The 26,274-nt window shown below is 47.6% G+C and overlaps 1 protein-coding gene across 2 annotated transcripts in view; it reads left to right on the top strand.

Annotated features, from left to right (window-relative positions):
- SWEETIE (HEAT repeat-containing protein) overlaps positions 1-26,274 on the top strand; it is a 255,929-nt gene that overhangs the window by 152,738 nt on the left and 76,917 nt on the right. For both annotated transcript variants that reach the window (XM_087694844.1, XM_087694845.1), the window contains exons 31-34: positions 1,708-1,801; positions 1,935-2,179; positions 2,611-2,755; positions 4,090-4,158. In XM_087694844.1, coding sequence (XP_087550970.1) covers positions 1,708-1,801; positions 1,935-2,179; positions 2,611-2,755; positions 4,090-4,158 — 553 coding nt within the window. The remainder of the gene's footprint in view (positions 1-1,707; positions 1,802-1,934; positions 2,180-2,610; positions 2,756-4,089; positions 4,159-26,274) is intronic.

Raw genomic sequence — 26,274 nt, 5'->3', positions numbered from 1 at the left:
CTGGATCTCAAATCCATATTCAATGGATTTTGTTGGATAAGGCATACACATGCATACATGGCCACATAATATTTTAGATGTCAAATCAATATACAAAGTGGCTCGAAGCTCAAAGTGAGTGCAGCCAAAATAGTGCAAAAGCACTCATGAGAAAGATCATAATGAGGTCTATCTAATATTTGAGTGGCAAGGCTGTTAGATATATGAACAAAGACCATCTCCAAGAGTTGCGTAGAGATTGTCCACACTCTCTGTGGAAGATGGGAGACAGTACAAGCTGACTCAAATACTGTGAGGAGGAGAAATGCTTTTCTTAGGAGCTAGGGTTATGTCACTTTCTTTCATTTGGAGTCACACGTGGTTTGGCATCAGAGACCTCTTGATTGATTATTCTTTCAGGCTTTGTCCGAGATTTCTTTTTTGTTTAATGTTTGTAGGTTTCTTTGGAAATTGTGAGGCCTAATATTCTAGTTTGACTTGGGATAATTTGTTTTGGTGTGGAGAGCTTCTAAATTTAGTGTAGCCATTACAAAGAATAGCCTTAAGGGTTGCCTAATTGCGAAGTTTTTATATCATCTAGTGTTTAGAAGTGCACTCCAGAATAAAAGTGACATAAGGCTTTAATCTAATTGGGAAAGATTGAAACAGTTGAGTAGCTTGCAAAATCCATATACTAGAACCAATATAAAACTTATCATTACTAGCAAATGACCATATTGACCAGTCAAAGGATGCAGATTATGTGCTTGTACACAGATTATATATGTCTGCATAGTATATATATGTTACCAAAAAAGTCTCTACTTAATTGGATTGCTGAGGCCATGCACATTGTAAATGACATATTTTATTAGTGATTGGAAGATTGAGTACACAAGGGATGAGGATTATGCATGTAGAAGAGATAAAACATGGACTTTCTTAATTAGATTGCAGAGGCAATGCACATTGTAAGTGACATTTTATTAGTGATGTGAAGATCGAGTACACAAGGGATGAGGATAATGCATCTAGAAGAGATCAAATATCAATAGTCTTGCATGACATTTGTTTCATTGCACAAGGCCAAGTCATAAGTGACTATGCTTATAGCAGTAGTATCAGATAGATCTGCAATAGTGGAACTGCTGTCTTCAGCCTTGAGCCATCTCAGACTGCATTCTAGGCATGACCATTGATGTGGATGAGGCAGAAGTTGCGACCCTGAAAATTATGTATCTGCACCCAAGTGCAAGACTGGAATGCACTTTTATGAGTAGTAAGAGGTTTTCTAGGGGCTTGATAGCTATCCAATTCTAGTCTTTCCTTGGCTTTCGAATGTGGATTAGAATTTCCATTTACAGCTGGACTGACATAGGTGAGCCTTTGCCTTTACCTTTATCGTTTTCTAGCTGCAAATTTGTTGATTACTGCTTTGCGTTTAATGGTACATACATCCACACACACAAACATGCGTGGATGTATTGTGAAGGAAGCCAACCATTGATTGCTTGTAGTTCTTGCATGCATGGATTTCATGTCTATTGTATATGTAGTAAGGGACATACAGATGGTTGGCATACTGTTTCCACGCTAGAAGTTTTCTGCGACCCTTCGGTTTAGTGAATGATAAATCCTGGATGTTACCTGGTGGTCTTTTCTTCTAAAATTGTCTAAGTGACGTTGAGCAGTTTTCAACTCAATGTCTTGTTCTTGACATATTTGCAGAATTATATCATTGGTGCGACTTACACTCCTTCGACTGCTGGAAGCTGCATGCCCATCTTGCCCATCTCGTTGGCTTCACCTCTGCCGAAATGTGGTATGGATGCATGAAAGTTCAAGTTGCTATTATTATTTGAGGTATTTTGAATGTGATTGAAGACAGAATGACAAGTTCCAAATCAACTATTGTTAGTACCACCATACAAATAAATCACTGTGTTTTGATACAGGTTTTAGCAGCCTCCAATACCATTTCCGCTGGTGGTAGAGTTGGGGGCTCTTATGGTGATTATCGTAATGCTGTTGAGGTTTCAAGCAAGGATGAGACATTTGTTGATGATGAGGAAGGGATGATTTCTAGACCTGAGAAGTCTCACATGGAGGGTTCCTCACCGAGTAGTTTTGGATCGATTGAAAGCAAGCCAAAAGAAGGAGAACAACTACCTCGCTATAGCACTCGTTTGTTTGCGGCAGAGTAAGTTTTCTGGAATTCACTTCTCCTCTAGCTTTTTCTTGAAAGGAGTAATGTTGGGAATAGACCTGTAAGACAAGGGAAAATGATATTTTTGGTTACAAGGTTGAGCTTAATCTTTCAGTAGTGCAGTAAATTTGGGTTAAGTGGGGTACAATGAACATAGAAGCATTGCTTGAGCTGATTTTATTTTCAAAAGTTCTGTGAGAGAATCTTAACAGAAACCATTTTGGAAACTCTAAATAATATGTAAATTGTAATGGAAGCTGGTTTGTTCAAGGCTGAATGCTTGCCTAAAAGGAGTACGGAATGTTACAGTAAATGTGGGGTCTAGTTTTTCTTCCCGCCTCAACTGAATGCTGACCAGTTTCCTCTTGAGATTGTGTGTCTTATGTTGGTTTAGAGAGAGCTTGAACCTTCATGTCTTTCTGCAGGTGCTTGAGCCGTCTGATCACTGCAGTTGGTGATGATGCTAGACATTTCAATCTATTCCTTGCAAAAGAAGATCATACCCGTAGCAAACATAAAGGAGATTGGCTTGTGCTTCAGCTTGGACAACTTGTTGCTCTTTCATATCAGGTGCATCTGAAAGCTCTGTCATGACATTAACTCAAGCAGATAGTGTAATTAGTGTTCAAGAAGAATCCCAAAACACAAAACATGCAGCAATTGAAAATTTTGCATCTTGAATGCTTTCAGTCAACTCTGGCAACATGTACACAGTTAGAGACAGTGATGTGTGAATAATGTGCTCTCAATTTTAGGAAAGTCATTCTGTAGCCCCTTGCTGCCATGGCTTGCTTCCGGTTTTATAGTCCTGAGTAGCATCCAGTAATTTTGCATATGGAATCTACACAGTTGAACACAGTCAGAAACTGAGTAATTTGTGAATAGGTTCTTTCAATTGTAGGAAAGCAACTCCGCTGCCCCTTGCTACTATGGTTTGCTTCCGATTTTATGGTCCTGAGTATCATCCAGTAATTTCGCCTTTTGGTATTCCACCCCCAAAGTTCTCTGACTTTGCATGCATTTTTTCTTTTCTCTGTGCTATTTTTCTTGGGAATATATGACATGTAAGATGCAAAGCGGAGGCTGCTTGTGGTCTGTGGCAATATTGATGGGATTAGCATTCTGTACAAGGTTTTTGCTTGTTGCATCTGCCTCACTTCCCCGAAACTGGGAAAAGCAATTCAGATAGGGTAAAGGAAGGCAAGAGGCTTTTGGTCATTTTGGTAATGCAGGCATGATAAGCCATGTATGACTGCCTCCCTATTCCCCCATTGCAACTCGAATACACAATACCTAGTCAGTAGCTGCCCAGCCTGAGGGATTTTACTCTTTCTGCTTAGTCTAGTTTTGTACTGTTTTAAATAAGTTGGTTGTCTTGGTAGAAATATTTTGTGTAGAGCAGTTTCCATTTTTCTTCTTCAAAGAAGAAAAAATTTTACTAGAAAAGACGATGTAAAAATCTTCCTGAGGTAAAGCTTCAAAACTAAGCTCCGTATAGGAATTCACTGATACAGTCAAATTATAGGACTGCAATGGCATAAAGTTGGTTGCCTTTGGTAGAAATATCTAGTATAGAGGAGTTTTTACTTTTACTTTGTCAAGGAAGAGAGACACATTATAAAATCTTCCTGAGGTAAAGTTACAAAAGTAAGCCCTGTATTTGACTTGAATAATACAACCAAATTATAGGACTGGAATTAGAAAACCATCCATCAAAGGTAAGAAAGAGGAGACTAATACAAGGCCAGAGTAAACAGCCAATCAGGTGGTCTGTAAGGCCCAACCGTATGGGATCTGATTGGAAGAATGTGATGGAATTGAGTACGTTCTACCTTGAAACAAGGAAATGGTATTTATGATGTGTTTTTCAACAAAAAAAGTCTGAAATTTGACACTACTTACAGGTTGCAACAGGTGTTTTTGAAAGCTTGCGACCCAAAGGCATCAGTATACTCGTTACAATCTTACAAAAGGTGTGTTCTTTTTTGGAGATCTATTGCTGTCTACACAGAGGCCGTTAATGAATAAAGGTGCACGTCTGTTTATCAGTTGCTTTTGTGTTGGATCATATTATTTCCTTTCCATAAAAGCAACAATGCTTTGTTGCGGTGTGATTCTGTTGTCCTTTCTCATCTTTCCTTAAAAGCACAATTCTTGCAATAACTTGACTTCACAAATCTTTTTGTATAATCGATATGGTAGCCAGATTATTCTAATCTTTCCATTCCATTGTAATGAAGAACACCTGAGACTTCAAGTTTAATGTATACCATTGACAGCATGATTTCTTTGATTACAACCTTGGGAGTTTGTATATTTGGGGATGCATTCGTAGAGTTGAGAAATTATCACAAGTTGGGTGAGGTTTCTTCTTAGTTATGCCGTCTGCCCTTCCCTACATTAGGTGGGCTTGTTTCTTCTTCTTTCTTCTTTTTGGGGGGGAGTGGGGGGCAGGGGTGGGGACAGGCTGCTGTGGATGAATCTTTCATTGTCATTCAACAGCTAAGCAAGAACTGGGTTTTATATTTCCAGTGCAGCATGAGGCATAAGTAAAGGCATGATGAACATAGCATAAGTTTAATCTGTTTTATACAGTGCATATCATAAGGTGGGCTCAAAGTGGAAATCAACAGGCATATGATTTCAATCTGTTTTAAAAAGATGCTGTTGATGATTGCATGCATAGGCATGAAATTCAAGGTAGGAGAATTTTGGCAGATATACTAGCTGAGTTACCATATGGGCTGTTTGTAAAGTCTAAACATTACACTGTTCCCAGTTAGTACTGTTCCACCCCTTTGGGATGTAGTAGACAGACCCCTTGGATTTGTAGATTGAAAAATGGTTATTCATTGATAAGATGGGTTCATTATATCCTCTTCATTTTAAAGAAATTGAGATGTCCTCATTGCGAGAGAAACTCGGGGTAGTCTCTTTTGAGGATAGACTCCTAGATCCATGTAGTGCCCACGTCGGCGAATTTTTTCCATTGGATAAGATACTCGCGGAGAGTACGATTCCTAAGATCCTTTTCCTTGATCTCTAGAATTTGATTAGGTTGATGTTGCAAAATTCCATGAGTTGGCATTACAAATTGTCCATCATTTAGGACATAATCGGGGTTGGGAATATAAGGCTTCAATGGGTTTATTTGAAATACATTATGAAGTTCAAGATGAGGTGGAAGTTCTAGTTTATGGGCGAATGCCTTCGTTGTTGATTAGGGCATGAACAAGGATCTTAGATATTTGCATCTTCTAATTCTTAGATCTAGAATCACCAAGAGTGACTATACGAACAACCTATATATGGGTGCACACCACACTTTGTGTATGTGCATAACATAGATATCAAGATTGTACATATGTATTAATGACATCCTTATTTTCTCTATCAACATTAAGTAGTCTTTCTATCAATAGAAGTTCCAACATAACATTTTACCTTCTCCAGTTCTTCACTGTTATTACCACCCTTTATGATGATTATTAAGGTGACCCTCCATTAGACAGCTTCACTATTGTGTTGTTGCACGTATTTTGCAATTTGTGTATGGTAGGGTGTTGAAAGGCTTGAAGTGGGGGGTGTGCTACAAGATGCGTAGACTAGGTGGAATGGATGGATGCAAATGTGAATGCATGATGGGTACATGCATTGAGTGCATGTGTGTACGTGTATGCGTGGATTGTGCATTGGTCCGTGCACTAGTACATTGTGGAATGTACTGGTGAGAGACTAAGGTGGTACAATAGTCGGATTTAGGTGAAAAATGGTGCATGTTCTATGCTAGATGTAACAACTAATACCGTGAATCACATTGTGTGCTATGTGGGCATACACTAGTGCTTTGCAAGGTGTCCCTTTCTTTCTTCCTTGCTCCCTTGGTCCTCTCTCATGAATAGAGAGGGTGTAGTGGTACTGTGAGAGGGTTGCTATAGATAGTGTGGGAGCAACACTATTGACACCCTTAATGCAAGTAATAGATCAAAAAGTCCTTTGTCGCTCTTGAAGCTTTTGACATTTCATCCAGCTTCCTTGATTTTTTGCAACAACTATATCATATTAAAAAAACTTATTTCAACATAGCATGTCAAATGACCTCAAATGATTGTGAATAACAAAGTATGGACATGTTCCATGGCTAAATGTGCGAGCTTGTTTCTTTGGTTTCCAATCCACGTTTTGCAAAGTGCATCTTGGGCTATCACTTAGTTTTGGTGATGCTTTGACATCAGCAGATCTAGTACAAGCTGTTTGTCTGAGTGAAATCTCCTTACCTTGTGCTCTACACATTGGAAAACACGTGCCACTAGAATTCCATTTAATTGTAAGGTATGTTATCCATGACAATTAAGTGTTTGTCCACTTCCATGAATGTTAAGTATTCAAGAATGGATAGCCTAGATAGGATCTTTTATTAGGCTTATTGAGAGATTTAGCAGTGGTGTCTGTTGAGATGGCAAGCTCAACATGTGCGGACATTGATGATGGACTGCCTGGCTAGATGGGTCTGCACATCTACACTTTTTGTTTTTTTTCGCAAGTAAAATGTGGCTGATTATATTACTCAAAAAAACTGATTACAACAGAGTACTCATGCTCAACAGACAAGCTAGAGCTAATGAAAGTCACAGATACATCATATATACAAGCCTCATAGTGGTCTGGGGGGGATGGGGGCAAGAAGCCATGGAGGGGGTGTATCGCCATTTGGAGCTGCCTGCCTGCATCACGAAGAACAGGTCCTGGCCGCCCCAAGTGCGCATGAAATGACATCAGAGCTCCTGATGACCCTAGACTCGCCCTGCATTTGAACGCATCGGCCTTGAAGGGAGTGGATGTTGGAGGTTCAGAGCTCTGCTAAGGTCGCCTGTACTGAAAGTCTCTCTCCGCCGAAAGCCACTTGACAGCGCACTTTCCAGATATGCCAACCAGTAAGACGTCCTACGATTTCCCATATCTTAGAGCTATCTATTTTTGGCTCCAGTACTTGGCGGATGGGTAGAGTCTCTAAACCCACCACTGCGCACGACCTTGCCTCGATAATGAATATCGTATTCTGCATCTCGGCCTAAAACAGAAGGTGACGGCCCTGGCTCGCCAATCTGTGCCCCTTCCCGGTCCCTAGCATGGGGGTTCCCAAATCACCAGCTGACGGTCTATCTCCTCCTGGCAGCCTGGGGAGCTTTGGATTAGGGCCTTACGGAGGCCCTGCCACACGCTGAGCAAGCTGCGTAGGAAGGGTGATCTTGGGGGGGGGGGGGGGTGATTTGGGTTGACGTGAAGATCCATCTCAGAGACGGTCTCCACTCACCGCCAAGCCTCGCTCTAGAGTCCTGAAGACCTTCCTGCAATAGGATCTTCTAGGTTTGCCCTCTCGGTGTGAGTCTGTGAACAACTAGCTTGCCTAAGAGGGCCATACTCTGATACTCTGGGTCTATGATCCCAAGCCCACCCTCTGACCGATGTCGTATGATGGTCGCCCACGCCACCTTGGCCTTGGAATCCTTGGAGCCATTTGACTCGGACCAAAGAAAATTCCGCAGTAGGCGGCGAAGCTTCATTACATAGGAAGAGGAGAAGCATCAACACGAGGCGATGTACCAAGCCATCGCTAGGAGAATCTAGTTAACTACCTGGGCTTGGCTGGCTAGTGAGAGGCGAGCCGTGCTCTAGTAGGTTAGCTTCCTCCGAATAGAATCGAGGACTTGAAGAAACTTTTGGGCAGGAGTGATGTGGAGTCCCACCTGGAACACTAGGTACTGGACGGTCTATCCTCTACACACCCATCTAAATCCCAGGTGGACGCCCCACTTTATGCTAGTGTCCGGGTCTATGAGGAAACCAAGAGACTTTCGCCAGTTGATTTTTGCTCCCGCTGCAGAACCGACCACCTCAAGAGCCAGCCTCACTCTCTCTATTATGAAGTCATCGTTCTTTATGTAGAGGGCTGTATCATTTGCATACTCTGAGTCTAACAACTTGGTCTCCTCTCTTACTGGAAGTGGGAGGCCACGGAATCCGCTCACACGTGACTTGAGGAAGCGAAACATCGCCTCTGCAAAGAGAAGGAACTGGTATGGGGCCAGGGGACAGCCCTGTCGCACCGATGTCTCCAGCTGAGACTCCTCCCCTCGCCTACCTCCTATGAGAACCCTGCTGATGGCCGATCTATGAAGTGCAGAGACCTCGCAAATCCAAGCTTGGGGGAAGCCCAACCTCACCATGGACAGCAAAGCTAAGTGCAACGCAATGAGTATGTAAGTATCCAACGGAAGTCTATAAAGAGAAAGGATAAGTGTGTGGCCACCATTACGTATGGTGAGGTGGGGAAGTGTTCCTAGAAGGTGCAGTAGATGTCCTAGGAATTGATGCGTGCCCAATAGTCTCTTCCAGTCCTCGACTCTCTTCCAGTCTTGGGACTCGACATCACTCCTGCCCAACAAAATGAGATGAATACATGAGGGTGACCATTGCAGTCGCATGGCTCACCCATCTAAACCCCAGGTGGACGCCCCACTCTGTGTTGGAGTCCAGGTTTGTGAGGAAGCCAACCAACTTTCGCCAGTTGATTTTTGCTCCCGCTGCAAAGCAAAACATGTCAAGAGCCAGCCTCACTCTCTCCAGCATCAACTTATCGTCCTCTATGTTGAGGGATGTATCATCTGCGTACTCTGAGTCTAACAACTCTATCTCCTCTCTCACTGGAAGTCGGAGGCCGCGTAATCCTCTCACACAAGACCTGAGGAAGTGAGACATCGCCTCTGGGAAGAGTAGGAACATGTATGTGGCCAGGGGGGAGCCCTGTCGAACCAATCTCTCCAGCCAAAACTCCTCCTCTCGCCTTTTGCCTATGAGAACCCTGCTGGTGGTCGATTTGTACAGGCCGGAGACCCCACGAATCCAAGCCTAGGGGAATCCCAACCTCACCATGGTGCCCTCTAGGAAATCCCAGTCTACCCTGTCATAGGCTTTCTCAAAATCCAAGAGTAGTACGGCCAGTCTCTGCCCACTGTGCTGAGCCCACTCTATCGCCTCAAAGAAGGTAAATACATTGTCTAGGATGCTCCTATCCTGGACAAAGCCTATTTGTGTGTCATGGATGATATCTGGAACCACGGAGCGTAGTTTCCTACCAATCATCTTTGCCAGTGCCTTATAGGCCACTGAGAATAAGGTGATCGGTCTCCATTGGGAGAGCTCCAACCGATCTCCCCCTTTGGGGAGAAAACTGATAAAGCCTGCTGAGAGACTCCTTGGTATCTGTCCTGAAGTGAAAATCTCTTGGAAGCGATCAGTAGGGGGTCCTTCACCACTTCCTAGTAGGTAGTGAAGAAGGCCTTAGAGAGGCCATTCTCCCTCGCGCACTTCTGCCCATCCTGTGTATGGAAAGTGTCCTTTAGTTTCTTCTCTGCGAAGGGGGCTAGGAGGGAGCGTCCCATCTCCTCTGTGAGGAGGGATGGGATGTGATCCCATACTTGCTGTCTACATCTCTGTCCTCTAGCTGAAGCTGTCTCCTGTTGGAAAAGGTGCGTGTAATAGTCGGTGGCAATCTCCATCACCTCATCTGGGCTAGAACGGGTCCTTGCATATACTGATCCTGAAGGCTGCGTATTTGCTCTCCTATGGTGCGGGGCTGGTGCACCTGGAAGAACTTCCTGCACATCGTGTCCCCCTTCCGCGCCAAGAAGGTTGCTGAGGTGTGGAAAGAAAACTCTGAGTGCCTGTCCTCTAGGCCAGCAATGGCTGCTCGCGCGTGCACCTCCTGTGCGTGGAGGGTGGGATCCCCTGGTGCCTCTCGCAATAATATCTGCGTGGCTGCAAGGTCTCGTCGGAGTGCTCTCTCCTTCTCTCAACACTGCTGCCTCACTTGTATGGCTGTCTCTTGGCAGATTCTGCTCGACTCGGCTAGGACCTCTGCAACCTCCTCTGCTATCCGGTCCCTCCTGTCCCACTCTCTGGTCCAAATTTGCTCTATTTGTCTCGTCACCTCCTCCCTCCTATAGATCGAGTTAGGGATCTGGCAGGATCGTGTGTCTAGGGCGGACGTTGGGGGGTCAAGTGTCAGGAGAATCGGGCAATGATCAGACAACGTGGTGCCTGCCAACTGCTCAATCTGGCCTCCACGAGAGCCTACCCACTCTCCCACATAAAACCTGTCCAACCACTCCAGTAGGACTCCACCTAGCCGCTTGTATCCCCAAGAGAAGTCCAACGACCTCTCCCTCCTGTGGAACGCAGGGTCTTTCTAGGCATCACGTGCTCTAATTGCAAGCAAAAAGACCTCCCATGCCTCTTGCTCCTCCCCTGCGACGCCCTGGTAGTGTCTGCCTTTGCCCTGCTGGTCCCCCAAGGGCTCGAGGTTGTTGAAATCTCCTTCAACAATCCAGGAGTCCACCTCTGGGAGTCCATCTGCGATCTCCACTTAGCACCTACTACGTGCCCTGACCTCCGTAGGGGCATAGACATTGAGGACTCCAATACACGAGTCCCCAATATCCAATCTGGTCCATAGAACCCTTCCTGCCACTATTGTCCCGTGGTCTCGTACATAGGCGGTGAGACTCAGGCCAATAGAGATTGTGGGGATGAGCTTGTGTTCTTGCAGAAGCAAGATGTTAATCCGTTCGACAAGAGCAGGTTGCAAGTCCTGTCGAACAATCAATTTCCAGGAACCACGTGCCCCACTGTAGTGGATACTATTCACATTCTAGTATGCAAGGTGTAAGCTCATGGGGAAACATGTGATTGATGGAATAGGCATCTGTTCGATATGGATGCAGTTGATGAGGAGGAGAAACTGTGAGGCATGCAAGTGCGCTTTGCCGCCGGTCTGGATGGTGAACTCCAGTCCCCCATGGTGGCCCTCGGTTGGACGATAGGGGTGATAGATGCTCGAGGTGGTACTATCAATGCATCTATCAGCCATGCTGAGAATTGCGTCTCTGTACATTGGTAGAAATGGGCTGCCTTTGGTGGGGGCCACTCGATCACGTCACTCGGAGCTCTCTACTATGGAGGGGCTCGAAAGATAATGCTCAAGTGTGGGACCTCGGCACCAGCCCACCAATTAATATCCATCATGCAACCTGGCCACTGTTGTGCAAACAGTGCTAATCCTTCATCTCCTATCCACTAGGAGATGTGATCTGCCACCTGACTCTTCAACTCCTCCTCAATCTGTGTAGTCGTCCACTCCCTTGAGTAAGATGACTGAAGAAAAAAGGCGTAGTTTGGTCCATTCGGTGGTGCTAGTAGATGGACCTTGCCCCTCCTTGACTTACGAACCACAAAGATCCCCACCTCTAGGGGTAGTGGGAACTCTCCGTGCTCCGCAACTCGCAGGCAGGACCATGGACCACTGCGGAAGAACTCCTGTGGCAACAATTGTGCCTGTCTCGGGAAGGTGTGGCGGGTGGCAGGGGCGGATGAGCTGGTGGTTGTGTGGGTGGGAAAAGACTACTGGTACATGGAGAAGGTAGGTGTGTGTGGCTCATCATCTTCTCTGCGAGGAGGGGGGTGGAGTCTGGGGGTACTCACCTGACTCGGATGCGGATCAGGAGGGGTGCTCGGTGGTGGTGGGGGGGGTGGGGGGGAAGAGGATCGAGGGATGGTGGGATGGGTGGAGATGCACGGGGGGTGTGGGGTGGGGGGATGGTGGCCCTGGCAAGGGGGGGTTGTGGGCCAAGGTAAGTGGGGGGGGGCATGGGATGTTGAAGGGGGGGAGGGGGGTGGGTGAGGGGACTGTGGGAACTCAGGTGAGGCAGTCTATGGCGCGGGTGGAGAATGTGGGGGGTTGCAGTCCTGTCGAGTGGGACGGACAGGGCAGGCTGTGGAGTGCTTCGCTGTGGGGGGGGGTCGCTCGCCCCCTGTACCCTGTTGACGAGGTTGAGTCTAAGGAGCTGGCTGCGCCCCCCTTTGGCGTCTCCCTCTCTGTCGTCTCTAGACCTACGTGAAGCTGTAAGCGTCCACTTGCCCAGTCACAATGACCTGTTGCCTAAAGGAGTGCCCACCTGCCTCAATTTCTAGGAACTGTGGGATATTCTTGATCTCTTTCACTGCCACCCGTACCTTTGGGACTCTTGCTGCTGTCATTGCATTCATGAAAGAGACGGGAAGGAAAGTACTGAAGAGCCGTCCAAAGACTTCCACCAACTGGCGATACTCAATCGTCAGGCCGGGCAAAAGAAGGGTGACCGGGTGCCGAAGAAACGTGTTGTGGAGTGCAAACACCTCCACAGTAAAGCCACTGCACCAAGGGACCATGTATATGACCCCCTTCGTGGACGCATATGGTAAATTGGGAAGTAACTCGTGAGTTGTGTCTGCAGAGAAGCTAGGCCCTGGCTGGGGAATGTCCTACTACCTGACCATAAATCGCTGTTTCTATTAGCTCCAGCTCCTTAGCTCCGACGGCTAAGAGCTGCTCCTTAGAGAGGACTACACGGAAGGTGTTTGACTAGGGGGCACTCGCTGAGTGCGCCGGCGTCTGACCATTGGTTTCCATTGCACGTCGCTTCTTGGAGAACCTACGTATCACGTTGCTATGCCTCTGGAGGGGGGAGTTTCTACAAGGGGAGGGAGCAACTGGGGGGGGGGGGAATTGTTGTTTTCGATACCGAGGGTGTGATAGTTTGACAGGGGCCAGGCCTCAAGGCGGGGCAGCGCGTGTGGGGGGGTTTTGGGGGGGGGGGGGAGGGGGGAAGACAGGTGGGGGCAGCGGCCAAGGGAGACAAAACAGGGGTGGGGCGGGCGGGATAGGTGCCGGGCGCAGGCGAGGGGGGGGGGGCAGGGTGGGCGCAGGGGGGGCATGACAGGGCGAGCGCAGGCGGCGTGGAAGCGCAGGGGGATGATGATGTGGAGGGGGATGGGGCGTAGGCGATGGCAAGGGGGACTGGCGATGGGGATGGCCTCGGTGAGGGGGATGGCGATGGGGCCTTGGCGCTAGCTATGGCGATGAATCTGGTGGGACGGGACGATCAGACGGGGGCGGGGGTAGCGTGCGCGACGTGACGGGGTTCGAGCTGCTTTTAGGCAGCTAGCATTACAAGGGGATATTGAGCGTTGGTGTGCTTGAACATAGGGATGGCTACAGTTACATGGATTACACATGGATCACCTCCCACCACTAGATTACATTTTTTTGTGGCCCTCCACTTGAAGCTTAGTGGAGAGGAGCTGAACTGCATCATTAGAATGGACATCATTTCGATACACATAGCCAGGATATGGTTGACACCTACTAAGGATTTGGAGAGGAAGATGGCTTCCTATCACAAGGAACTTTTACACATATCCCTTGATGGCTTTGTTGTCTGCTCAAGATACATGGATGCACACTTGTCTCATGGTGTACGAGGTGCCATTTGGCAGGTCTGTACATCCTCACACCAGCTTTGGATGGAGACAGGTAGATACGGCGAAGACTCCCTCCCACCGGAGGATAGGATTGGCTAGGTTGGTCAGCTCAAGCCAAAGGCAAAGGAGCACTACTATGTAGATGTTCAGTGCACTACGAGAATAGAGGGCGCTTCCATCGCTTGTTCAGAGTAGGATTCTGGCCACTATTCAAGGTTATGGATTTCCTGGATCAGAGATATCGTAGGCTCTTTTTGCTAGAGCTATGCTGCTGTAGAGAGCATCTCTGATAGACCCAGCACAATAGATACACGGAGCCACACACGAGCGTGCACTCACGGAGTTTTGTAGAGAAGTGACTACTCCCTCCACCACAAAGCCCTCCTTGGTCCCTACAGACGGCCCCACCATGGGGGACCACCTGAGACACAACCAAGAAAGATGCAAAGCCCGCTGTCCATGCCCAGCTGGTCCACGCTTTCACACAAGGTACCATTTGCAGATACAGAGGATACTACAGTGTCAGAAGGGGACCCTACCTTGCGGCTTCAACCTCTCTATGCTAGACAAACCCATGAGAGATATCCTGAGATGAGAGCTCTTCTTGAGAAGTTCCATACTATATCTAGCTTAGACATCATTTTGTAGTCATCAACTATGTATTGTTCATTGTTTCCATTTAGATAGTCATACCATTAGTTATTAGCTATTTTTGGACATGGGAAATTTCCCCGAGTTTTCAGATTTTAACATCTTGGTCTCATAGGCCGATTTATCCTTTTGTAGATGTTAAACTAACTCTCTCTCTCTCTCTCTCTCTCTCTCTCATATATATATATATATATATCTCTCTCTCTCTCTCTCTCTCTCTCTCTCTCTCTCAATTACGAGTTGTTATAGTATATCATAGACAAAGTAGAGCGGAAAATGGACAAAGTAGAGAGGAAAATACATGAGTACAAAAGTTAGGGCAAGGTCTTAGAGGAGACCGCCTGATGCTAATAAACTAAGTCATCTCTGGTCAAGATATCAGCATGGTATATAAGATCAAGCTACCACCATTGAAGTTGCTTTAGCTTCCCAAGATGATGTTGGATGCTTGAGGCAACATCAAAGATGAATGGTTTGCGAGTGACTCAAATATGCCAGCAACTCCAAAATCTGAAAAAGTGAAACAAAATGTTTATCTGGGGTTGCACCCGGCCGACCCTGGTATTTAGCTTTATCAAATGGCCGATCAAGAGGATGCATCCTAGTCTCTGCTAGAAGATGCCAAATGTTTGTAAGGAGGGCCTAAATCGTTCAAGCAAAAGGACAAAGAGATGAATTTGTGATGTGGTGACCTAAGTGTAGTGGTACAAAAGAAACAATCTCCATTAGAAATACCTCTACGACGAAGAGCCAACATAGAAGGGAAGGCCCCCCACAACGAAGTGCATTGGCTTCGGTGGCCAACCATGTGTGGTCTCGGATCCTGAAATGATAAATTTGATTAATTGAAGAAGATTGAAGGGTCAAATGCACTGCAAGATCCCAATCATGCAAAGGACAAATAGAATCTAGGAGAGGAATGGGTTGCCGATCCTACAACAGATTAGAGACTCTACCCCAAATATTAGCATAGCCACGAGGGACTCGAAAGACACGTCTGATAGTTTGAAAGGGCATTAGTGTGGCTTGAGGCAAGAGAGTGGCATCAGCCATGGAGGTCGATCCAAGGTGAGCCATGAGATTAAAGGTAGGTCTCTGCTAGGATTTATCTTTGCATGAAACTTTTTTTTTTGGTAAATAAAGTATGGCTAATTATATTACTTCAAAAAAAAAGCCTGAATACAAAGAAGTGCTCATGCTCAACAGACTAGCTGGAGCTGATGATGAGTCACAGATATATCATGTGTACAAGCATCTCAAGGTGGTCTAGGGGGGATGAGGGCAAGAAGCCATGGAAGGGGGTTGTATCACCATCTGGGGCTGCCTGTCTGCATCATGAAGAACAAGTCCTGGTCGCCCCAAGTGACGAGCTCGAGACTCGCCTTACACCTGGTCCCATCGACCAAGGAGGGAATGGATGATGGAGGTCCAAAGCTCTGCCAAAGTCGCTTGTACCCTGAAAGTCTCTCCCCACGGAAAACCTCCTGACACCACGCCTTCAAAATGGGCCATCCAATAAGACTCCCTATGATCTCCCATACCTCAGAGCGGTCTGCTGTGGGCTCCAGTACTCGGCGGATGGGTAGAGCCTCCAAGCCAACCACTGCGCATGACCTAGCCTCAATGATGAAGATCGTGTCCTGCATCCCAGCCTCATACAAAAGGTGACGGCCCTGGCTGACTGCCTGCAACCAGAAAGCACCCCATGAGATGCATCCAAGGTTGGGTGCTATACGGCGGAGAATGCAACATGCTCCTTGCCACACGAGCTGCGCCGCCTCACACGAACAAAGGCAGTGCTTTGGAGTTTTCAAAGACCGCTGCGGGCTGCATTTACAATCTCCATCCTTCTGCATCTGGACGAACTCTCTCTCCACCGCTAGGCCTCCATGTGGTAACAGCCATAAGAAATAGGATACCCTCCTCGGCCTCCTATTGTCCCATAGGCGGGGCCAAAAAATCCGCCGAAAAACATCCGTGATGCTGTGCTCCGCCCAGTACCTCCTACGCGAGGGCGCCCAGTCCATGTCCTCCTACATCAAGACGTGTTTGCCAATCATGGCTATGTACTCCAAGAACCTCGGTGGCTTCTTGGGGACCGCAGTGGCCAGCCATAGCCACTCTCCAAGGTCCCACTCCAGCTCATCAAGTGGCCTGCTCTCCCATATCCAAAGGTGTCACTCCTGGAACTCCTCCCAGAACACATAAGGTTCTACGCGCCATGTCTTCCTAATTAAGCCAACCACCCGAATCCTCCTCCACAGAAGGACAACTATCCCCCTCATCTTGCTGCCCTCTGTCAAGAACCAGACGTCCCTCCTCCTATACGGTGAAGAAAGTCCCATGTGGGGCGCCACCCACTCTATTTGCCATCTGTAGGGGGATACTTGTTGGTGAAAGTCTAGCAGCGCATACCTCACCATGCTCTATGGGCTCTCGTAACGGGGGTTAAGCCACTCCTGGGATATCACAACATCAATCTCTGTTCTCCTCAACTTAGCTTCTCTTTGGAAACCTGATGCCCGCTGCAACACTTGCTGGTCCGGCCGCCATCCTGTACAGCTTCCGCCATGTCTTGATGGTACGAGCCGGGCCGGCCTCCCAACTAACCCATTAGATATAGGGGCACTTGCCAATTTGTATCCTCTCCCGATCTTTGATCTGGGGGTTCTACATCATCGGCTGGCGGTCTATCTCCTCGTGGCAACCTGGGAGACTCTGAATAAGGGCCTTATGGAGGCTATGAAGATCCATCTCAAGGAATGCCTCCAATCACTGCCAAGCCTCACTGTGCAGTCTTGGAGGCCCTCCTGCAATAGGACCTTCCATGTCTGCCCTCCTGGTGTGAGACTGTGGACTACTAGCTTGCCTAGAAAGGGCCGGACTCTAATACTTTGGGGCTATGATCCTAAGCTCTCACTGTGACCGATACCGGATGATGGTCGCCCATGCCACCTTGGTTCAGGAGTCCCTAGAACCGTCGGACTTGTCGAGAGAAAATTCCGCACTAGGCAGTGAAGCTGAACTACCGAGGACGAGGAAAAGCACCAACACGAGGCATTGTACCAGGCTGTCGCTAGGAGGACCTGGTTAACCACTAGGGCTTTGGCCCGCTAGGAAAAGACGAGCAGTACTCCAGTAAGTCAGCTGCCGCCGAAGAGAGTTGAGGACTAGAAGAAACTATTGGGTAGGAGTGATGTTGAGTCCCACCTCGAACCCTGACTAACGGACGGTTTGCCCTCTGCACATCCATCTAAATCTCAAGTGGACGTCCCACTCTGTGCTAGAGTCCAGGTCCATAAGGAAACCAACCGACTTTCACCAGTTGATTTTTGCTCCCGTTGTAGTGCAAAACACCTCTAGAGCTAGTCTCACTCTCTCCAGCATTAGCTCATTGTCCTCTATGTAGAGTGCTGTATAATCTGCATACGGTGAGTCTAGTAGCTCCGTCTCCTCTCTCACAAGCAGTCAGAAGCCACTTGATCCGCTCAGACGTGACTTGAGGAAGTAGAACATCGCCTCTGCAAAGAGTAGGAACAGATACAGGGCTAGAGGGCAGCCCTGTCGGACCGATCTCTCTAGTTGAAACTCCTCCCCTCGCCTGCCACCTAGGAGAACCCTGCTGGTAGCCGATCTATAAAGTGCAGAGACCTCGTGGATCCATGCCTGGGGGAAGCCCAACCTCACCATGGTACGCTCTAAGAAGTCCCAGTCAACCTTGTCATAAGCTTTCTGGAAATCTAGGAGTAGTATTGCCAATCCCTGACCACTGTGTTTGGCCCACTCTGTCGCCTCAAAGAAGGTGAAGACATTGTCTATGATGCTCCTATCCTGGACAAAGCTTGTCTGTGTGATATGAATGATGTCTGGAAGCGTAGGGCAGAGTCGCCTACCAATCATCTTGGCCAGTGCCCTATAGGCCACTAACAATAGGGTGATCAGTCTCCATTGGGATAGCTCCAACCACTCTCCCCCTTTTTGGAGGAGACTGATAAGACTTGCCGATAGATTCTGTGGCATCCGTCCTGAACTGAAGATCTTCTAGATGGCCAGTAGTAGGGGATCCTTCACCACCTCCCAATAGGTAGTGAAGAAGGCCTTGGAAAGGCCATCCTCTCCAGGGCATTTCTGCCCGTCCTGTGCATGGAAAGCCTCCTGGAGTTCCTTCTCTGTGAAGGGGTCTAGAAGGGAGCATTCCATGTCCTCTATGAGGAGGCACGAGATGTGATCCCAGACCTATTGTCTACATCATTGTGCTTTGGTTGAGGCAGTCTCGTGCTGGAAAAGACACATGTAGTAGTTAGTGGCAATTTCCATCACCTCATCTGGGCTAGAGCAAATCCTCCCATACTGATTCCAGAGGCTGCCTATTTGGTCTCCTGAGGTGCGGGGCTGATGCACTTGGAAGAACTCGCTGCATATTGTGTCCCCCTTTCGTGCCCAAAAGGCTGTTGAGGTGCAGAATGAATACTCGGAGCGCATGTTCTCTAGGCCAGCGAGGGCCGCTCGTGCGTGCATCTGCTGTGTGTGAAGGATGGGATTCCTTGGTGCCTCCTATAGGAGTCTGTGTGGCTGCTAGGTCCCCCTGGAGTGCTCTCTCTTCCCACATCTGGTGCCTGGCTTGTTGGGCTGCCTCCTGCTCCACTCCCTAGTGCGAATCTACTGAATTTGTCTCTTCACCTTCTCCCTCTTGTAGGTTGAATCACGGATCCGATAGGATTGTGTGTCTAGGGCAGAGGCTGGGGTATCAAGTGTTAGGAGAATAGGGCAGTGATTAGACAAAGTGGTGCCTGCTAATTGCCCTACCTGACCTCCGCGAAAGCACCCCCACTCTTCCACATAAGACCTGTCCAGCCGCTCGAGCAAAAATCCACGTAGCTGCCTGTATCCCCAAGAGGAGTCTAGTGACCTCTCCCTCTTGTGGAAAGGAGGGTCTCTCCAAGCATCGCGTGCTCCTATTGCGAGTAGGAGGACCTCTAATGCCTCCTACGCCTCCTTAGCCATGCCTTGATAGTTTCTACCTGTGCCCTGCTAGTGGTCCTCTAAGGCCTCTAGATTGTTAAAACATCCTCCAACAATCCAGGAGTCCACCTTTGGGAGTCCTGTTGTGATCTCCACCCAGAACCTGCTGCGCGCCCTAACCTTAGTAGGGGCATAGACATTGAGGACTCCAAGGCTGGAGTCCCCAATGTCCAATATGATCCATAGAACCCTCCTTGTCAGAATCATCCCGTGGTCTCATACACATGCGGTGAGGCTGGGGCCAATAGAGGTGCATATGCCTCCACACCTACCATGGGCACCGATGGCGTGCTCCCAATAAGTGTGTGAACTCCGTGGGAGTACCTTCCCTATCCGCTTGGGCTTGGGTGGGAGTGAGCTTGTGCTCCTAGAGAAGTAGGATGTCGACCCATCCGGCGATGGTAGGCTGCAGCTCTTGCGAAATAATCAACTTCATGGAACCACATGCCTCACTGTAGTGGAGGCTGTTCACATTCCAGCATGCAAGATGCACTATTCGGTGTGGAAGCTGTTGACGAAGAAGAAGAGCTATGGGGCGTGCAGATACACTTTGCTGTAGGCCTGGATGGTGAACTCTATTCCCCCATGGTAGACCATGGGGGTGATAGATGCACCTAGTGGTACCAGGAGAGCATCTATTAGCCAAGCTGAGAGGCGTGACTCTGTACACTGGTAGAAACGGGCCACTTGTGCCAGGGGCCACTTGATCACATCCATCGGAGCTCTCCGTTGCGGAGAGGTTGGAAAGATAATGCTTAGATGTGGGACCTTAGCCTTGGTCCATCAGAGGTAGTGGGAACTCTCCGTGCTCCACAACTCTCAAGTAAGACCGTGGACCACTATGAAAAAACTCATGTGGTAGGAGCTCTGTGTGCCTGAGCAAAGTGTGACCGGCGGCATGGGCAGATGAGTTGGTGGTTGTGTAGGGAGAGTGGGGACTAGGCTGTTGGTGAGTGGAGGATGTCGGCGTATGGGGCTTCTCACCTCCTGTGTTTGGGGGGGGGGTTCACCTTTACTGGGTGAGGATCAGGGGGATTGATCGGCGGGGGGAGATGGTGGGGAGGGGGAGGATTGAGGGGGGTGGTGGAGTGGTCGGCGGCACAAGGTGGGTGTGGGGGGGGGACCCAGTGGATCTGGAGGGGGGGGTTTTTGAGCTAGAGTCAGCAGGGGGGGGGGGTGTGGGGGATGTGGGCCCTCGGGTGAGGTGGCCTGTGATGCCTCCGTGGGTGGTGGATGCGGAGGCATGTGGTCCTACCGGGTGGCACAAGGAGGGGGGGCCGCTTGGTGCTCTGTCAGGGGGTGGGGAGGGGGGAATACTCGCCCTCCTACTTCTTGCTGCCGTGGCTTTGTCTCAGGGGCTGACTGCGACTCCCTCTGCGGTCTCCCTCTCTATCATTTCTGGACCCATGTAAAGCCGTCCGCATCCATGCGTGGGCATGTCGGCGAAGCGGCCTTGGCTCCGTACTACATGCGATTTGCTCCCTAATGCCCAAAGTCATGTTAACGCACGCTTTGCCCTAGCTGCCCGATCACAATAACCTGTTGCCTGAAGGAGTATCCGCCTGCCTCAATGTCTAGAAAGTGTGGTATATTCTCCGTCTCTTTCACTGTCACCTGTACCTTTGCGACTCCTACGGCTGTCACTATGTCCGTGAAGGATGCGGGAAGGACTTTGCTGAAGAGTCGTCCAAAGTCCACTAACTGTCGATTCTCTACCGCCAGTCCAGGGATAAGTAGGGTGACCGAATGTCTAAGAAACCTGTTCTGGAGGGCAAATGCCTCCACTGTGGAACCACTGTACCAGGGAACCATGTAGATGACCCGCTTCATGGAAGCATAGGGTGAAGTGGCCACAAGCTCACGGGTTGCCTCTGCCGACATGAGCTGTGCCATGAAGATCCCTTGCCCCATGAGAATTGCCTCCACCATCTGCATTGTGCCAATGCGCAGTGTGGAGTGAATCCAATCTCGAAGCTGGGCCCTGGATGGGGAATGCTCTATGACGTGACGAAAGATTGCCGTTTGTTTTAGCTGTAGCTGTGTGGCACGGACGACTAAGAGCTCTTCCTTAGAGAGGATGACTCGCAAGGTGTTTCACTGGGGGGCACTCACAGAATGCAGTGGTGCCTGACCAGAGGTTTCCATTGCGCCTCCCTACTCAGAACCTACCAATCAGACTGTTGTACTGTCGGAGGGGGGAGTGTTGTTGCAAATGGAGGAAGCAACCCGAGGGGGCGGGGGGGGGGGGGGGATTCTTTTTGTTTACGCTGATAGAGGCATTGGGCGCCACAGATGATGGCGTGGGGGGGCTTGCAAGGATGTGGCCGCAAGGTGAAGGAGATATGGGACAACATGAGGGAGATATGAGGGCCCGGGGGGGGGGAGGGGGGCGCTGACCAGGCATGGGGGAGGTACCAGGGCAGAGCGAAGGCGCCAAAGCGGCGGGGGGGGGGGGGCAGGCGTGGGGTAGCAGCAAGGTGGAGGGGGTGATGATGCGGGGGGAGGCAACGCAATGGAGCGGAGACCTGGCGGGAGGGAGAGGCGCGGCGTGCCTGCTACGCCGCATGGAGGTGCAGGTAGGAGGAACAAGGGTTTAACAGGGGGCGCGATGGCAGGTCAGCGGTGCGACGGTTTCCTTCCTTTCTTCCCATAAAACTAGAGGAGACATCACCAGAATTTCCATTTGCAATGAATTGGTCGCCTTTTTGTCCTTTGTTGGATGCCATTGGGCATTGGAAATCACCATTTTCCATGATCACACCAAGTGACTAAGATGAACCAAGGTAGATGTAGAAAAATGAACTCAAGCATTAAGCATGTGCCACTAGGAACCTTGAATCTTTGTATTACCATGGAAAAGGCTCCAATCCTCAAGGAAATCATTTTGCAGTAAGAGTCCACGGTTGTTGGCCAATACACATTGCTTGAAACAAGGACCGACAAAGGGCTCCCATATGGGTCTCCACATCCAAAACAGCCCTACTTTCGATGGATTTCTGGGTGCAAACTTTGAGTCCAATATATCCAAGATATTCCTGCTTGCACAGAATATTTCTTCCTCAGCATGACATGAAAGTGGCGGGTGAGATTTGTCAAAGCAAGATTGGTCCATGGCAGCAATGGCGAGAAGTAAGTGAGCATGGGGAGCATGATAATCAGTGCCAGTTTAAGGCACACATGGAATGATCAAGTTCGAGATTTCCAATAAACAAACTTGGCCACCCATTTCCTTCATATCCGTTCTCACAAAAGTCTCGTCTACGCATCAACACCCTAAGGATAACCAAGATGCCTTACAATGTCGCTCTTCTAAACAAGCACACCTTGTCCCCCTAAATATGGCAAATTGGAGACCATGCAAGCTTTAAGGGATGATTTGGCAGCATTGATTTGGACCCCCTACACATCCAAGGCTTTTTGAAGATTAGATGCATCCCCTTTTAGAAGCATAACAAAATGTTGCATAGAAGATAGAGATAAACCAACTAGCTGTCCCTTATCAACAAGGTGGGATAGCAGAGAAAGAATAGGGTGAGTGGCCACTGCAAAAAGGAGTGGTCTGAGAGGGCAGGCCAGTTTAGCGTGCAAGGGAAAATGGCCTACTGACTTCACCATTTAGCATGACAGGGAAGTAGCACCCATGCTAATGGTTTAGATCAACTTGGACATGAGAGGGCCAAAACGGATGACTTGCATAAGATCTGCAAGAAAAGACCTCTCCATGAATTCAAAGGCCTTTTTCCAAATCCAACTTCACCAAGATCCCTTGCTACATGTGTCGCAGATAGTCTATGGTCATCTGTGCATTGAGGATATTATGAAGAATGTTTCTGCCCTTAATACACCCATACTGGTAAGGATGAACAAGAACATGTAAGTGTTTATGGAGATGGTTTGCCAACAGCTTTGCAAAGATCTTTTAGATAGAGCTCATTGATGAAATCGGTCTCCACTATGTAAGTTTCGAAGGAAAGGCAACTTTAGTAATCAGCTTAATCAATTGCTCTTTCCACGATGAAGGCATGTTGTTGAAACCCAAACCTATTGGCACATGGCAGCCAAAGGTTTTGTTAAAAGAGATGCATAGGTGCAAAGAATTCATTGGTGAGACCATCCTAGCGAGGGCTTTTATCATTACGTGGGAGCAACAAGACATCCATAACTTCACCCTCACTGATATCGACCTCTAGGAAATTGAACATGTCGTGGGGAACCTTATCCCTTACCAAACCACAAAAGGCTACACTAGCTTGAGGAACCTGAGAAGGACATGCGTATTGCAAAACCCAAAAGTGTTGCAAAGTAGTCTCGACACATAGATACAATAGATATGGGGGTTCATGACCATGTGATGATCTGCATTTTGCAATGTCACCACATTTTCCCATGCCGGGGATGCAGCCAAGGCTCCAAAGAATTGATGAGTCTAGCAAGATCAGTCTCGAAGACAGTTGGTTGAATTCCTGAGCTTAGCTTGTTTATGGGATGGCGCTGAAAGTCTTGAATAAGTTCACCCAGCTGTGTTGATAATCAGACTAGAAAATCATCTTGCCGCAAACCAAACAAGGGTAGATGGAGCAAGGCTAACATGTCTTGTGTAGCATACAAATGTTGCCTAGTAAGTGAAGCATGATAAATCCCATATTGTCTAGATACCCTCTGACCATTGGAAATGAATCTTTCAAAACAGTCCAAACCACCTAGTGGGAAGTCACATAAAAACCTCTCTAGCACATGGGTCATGCTTGAAAACTGCATAACTAAAAAAGGAAGAGTTGAATCTCAAGGGCAGCCTACCCAAGAGACCGGTGAAAGCATCCACCGGCTGCTTGATCATGTAAAGTTGCAAAGGGAGATAATTAGATAAAACATTGGTGCAAGAGCTGCATTTAAATTTATGGTAAAAAGGAGTTGTCATGCTTGACATAGATACTCGAGAACATCCATTGCAAAAACATTCCAAGCCCTACTTTTCAAATGTGAGATGGATAGATCGAAGCTCAATTGAGAGTGCAGTTGACAGTGAGGAGTGTGATAGCATGACACCCAATGCAATAATCTGAAGTGTAAGGTGCAAGTACAAAGTACAACCCTTAAACCTTAGGGTTGTAAGAGGTGTTCACACTTGAAGAGTTTAAAACACGATAAGTTCCCTAAGTGTGTAACATGGTACATAAAATAAAGAAAATAAATTTGGGGGATAAAAACTCTTGTAAGGAGAGTAGAAAGTGCCCCAGTGTCCTATTGAGGATCACCGACACTCCTCTGTGAGCATAAGCATGAGTCAAACCCAATGAACCCCCTTGGAGTGAAGAATGATCAAGATACAAGGGTCGTCCACCAAAGGAGATCAAATTTAAAGCATTGCGGTATGGTTTGAATTTGTCACGAGGGCGTGCTTTGGTGAAGAGGCCTCACACATTATTGTTGGTAGGACAGTAGATAAAATGATATCACATTAGGAAGAGCTTTAGTGAAGATGTTTGCCATATTATTGGTGGTAGGATATTAGACAATGCAAGTAATGGAAAACACGGTTGACAACTTGCCAATGCGACTTGTGTGGTTGATGCATATATCTGCTCAAGGCTACAAATTGTATGTTTGGCCTTGTGCTGCATAAGTAAATAAGACATCCAACCACGAAAGGTACGATATGGTATGGTACGATAAAATACGGTACTAAATTATACCTTAAGATTTTATAAGGTATGGTACGATATTAGTACGAAAAAAAATAACTTGATTATTTTGGACTAAAGATAATAGAATAGATGTTTCAAGTCTAAATAGCAATGCTATTAGAGTATATAAGATGAGTACTTGAGGGTAACATGCCAAAACCTAATGCTGCATACAAAACAGACGCTACTGCTACCTACAACTTATAACTACATAGATGGGAGTGGATACATCATACATGGATGATCATACAAATAAGAGAAGTGTGGGCTTGAGAGAGAGAAGGTTGAGAGAAATTGTTTGAATCTCAAATAACCTAATCTCATGGAAGAATCATATTAATATAAGGAGCATTTAGCTCGTTCTAAACTGCAGCTCGAATGGGAAAGATGTATCCATTAAGTTGGTACCTTATGGTACTATTACGCAAGGTACGGTACCTAAAGTATGGTATAGTATCAAACCTTTCGTACGTGGTACTAGTGCAACTATGTCACAAGAGAGAGGAAGAGGCTAGAGAGAAAGGGAGAGAGAGGAGAGGCTTGAGAGAAAGAGGGTGTGAGAAGCTTGAGAGAGAGAGAGAGAGAGAGGCTTGGGAGAGAAATAAAAAAGAAAGAAGAAAAAAAAAGAAAATAAAAAGAAAAAAAGAAAGTTGTAGACTTAAATGAGTGGCTAAAAAGTGCCCATTTTTTCATACTAATCATATGGATACGTACTGTACCGTACCGTACGGATCAATCTGTACTACGTACCTAGACAACCCTGCATCCAATTGCTTGAGCATATGTATGGATATTAAACAAGTCACTATCATCATGCAATGACAGGTTTAATCTAGGTTGCATTGGTGTACAAACTGGCTTGCAATTCTGTAAGCGAAACCTTTGAAGAAGTTTACTAATGTGCGGTTGCCAAGAAGCCACTAAGGTTCCTAGAGTACACAGCCAGGATTGGTAGACATGTACTGATGCAGGAGAACATGGATTGGGTGCCGTCGCGTAGCAGGTATTGGACGGAGCACAACATCACGGATGCTTTCCGACAGACTTTCTCATGTTGCCTATGGGATAGTTGGAGGCCGAGGAGGGTATCGTATTTCTTATGGCTAGTGGCACATGGAGGCTTCGCAGTGGGGAGTTGGTTAGCCCAGATGGAGAAGGATGGAGGTTGTAAACGTTACACACAGAAGCTTTAGGAAATTCCAAAGCACTGCCTTTGGTCGTGTGAGGCGGCACAGGTCGTGTGGAGAGGAGCATGCCGCTTCCTTCGCCGTATAGCACCCAACCTTGGATGTATCCCATGGGGAGCCTTTTGATGGCAAGCAGTTAGCTAGGGCTGTGACCTTCTTGTATGAAGCTGGGATGCAGGGCACGATA

The sequence above is a fragment of the Lygodium microphyllum genome, chromosome 15 (genome assembly GCF_053477565.2).
Source record: "Lygodium microphyllum isolate KBCC chromosome 15, Lygodium_microphyllum_v1.1.10, whole genome shotgun sequence".
Lineage (NCBI taxonomy): Eukaryota > Viridiplantae > Streptophyta > Polypodiopsida > Schizaeales > Lygodiaceae > Lygodium > Lygodium microphyllum.
The sequence above is the reverse complement of the archived record's forward strand: the minus strand, read 5'-3'. Positions and strand labels throughout refer to the sequence as shown.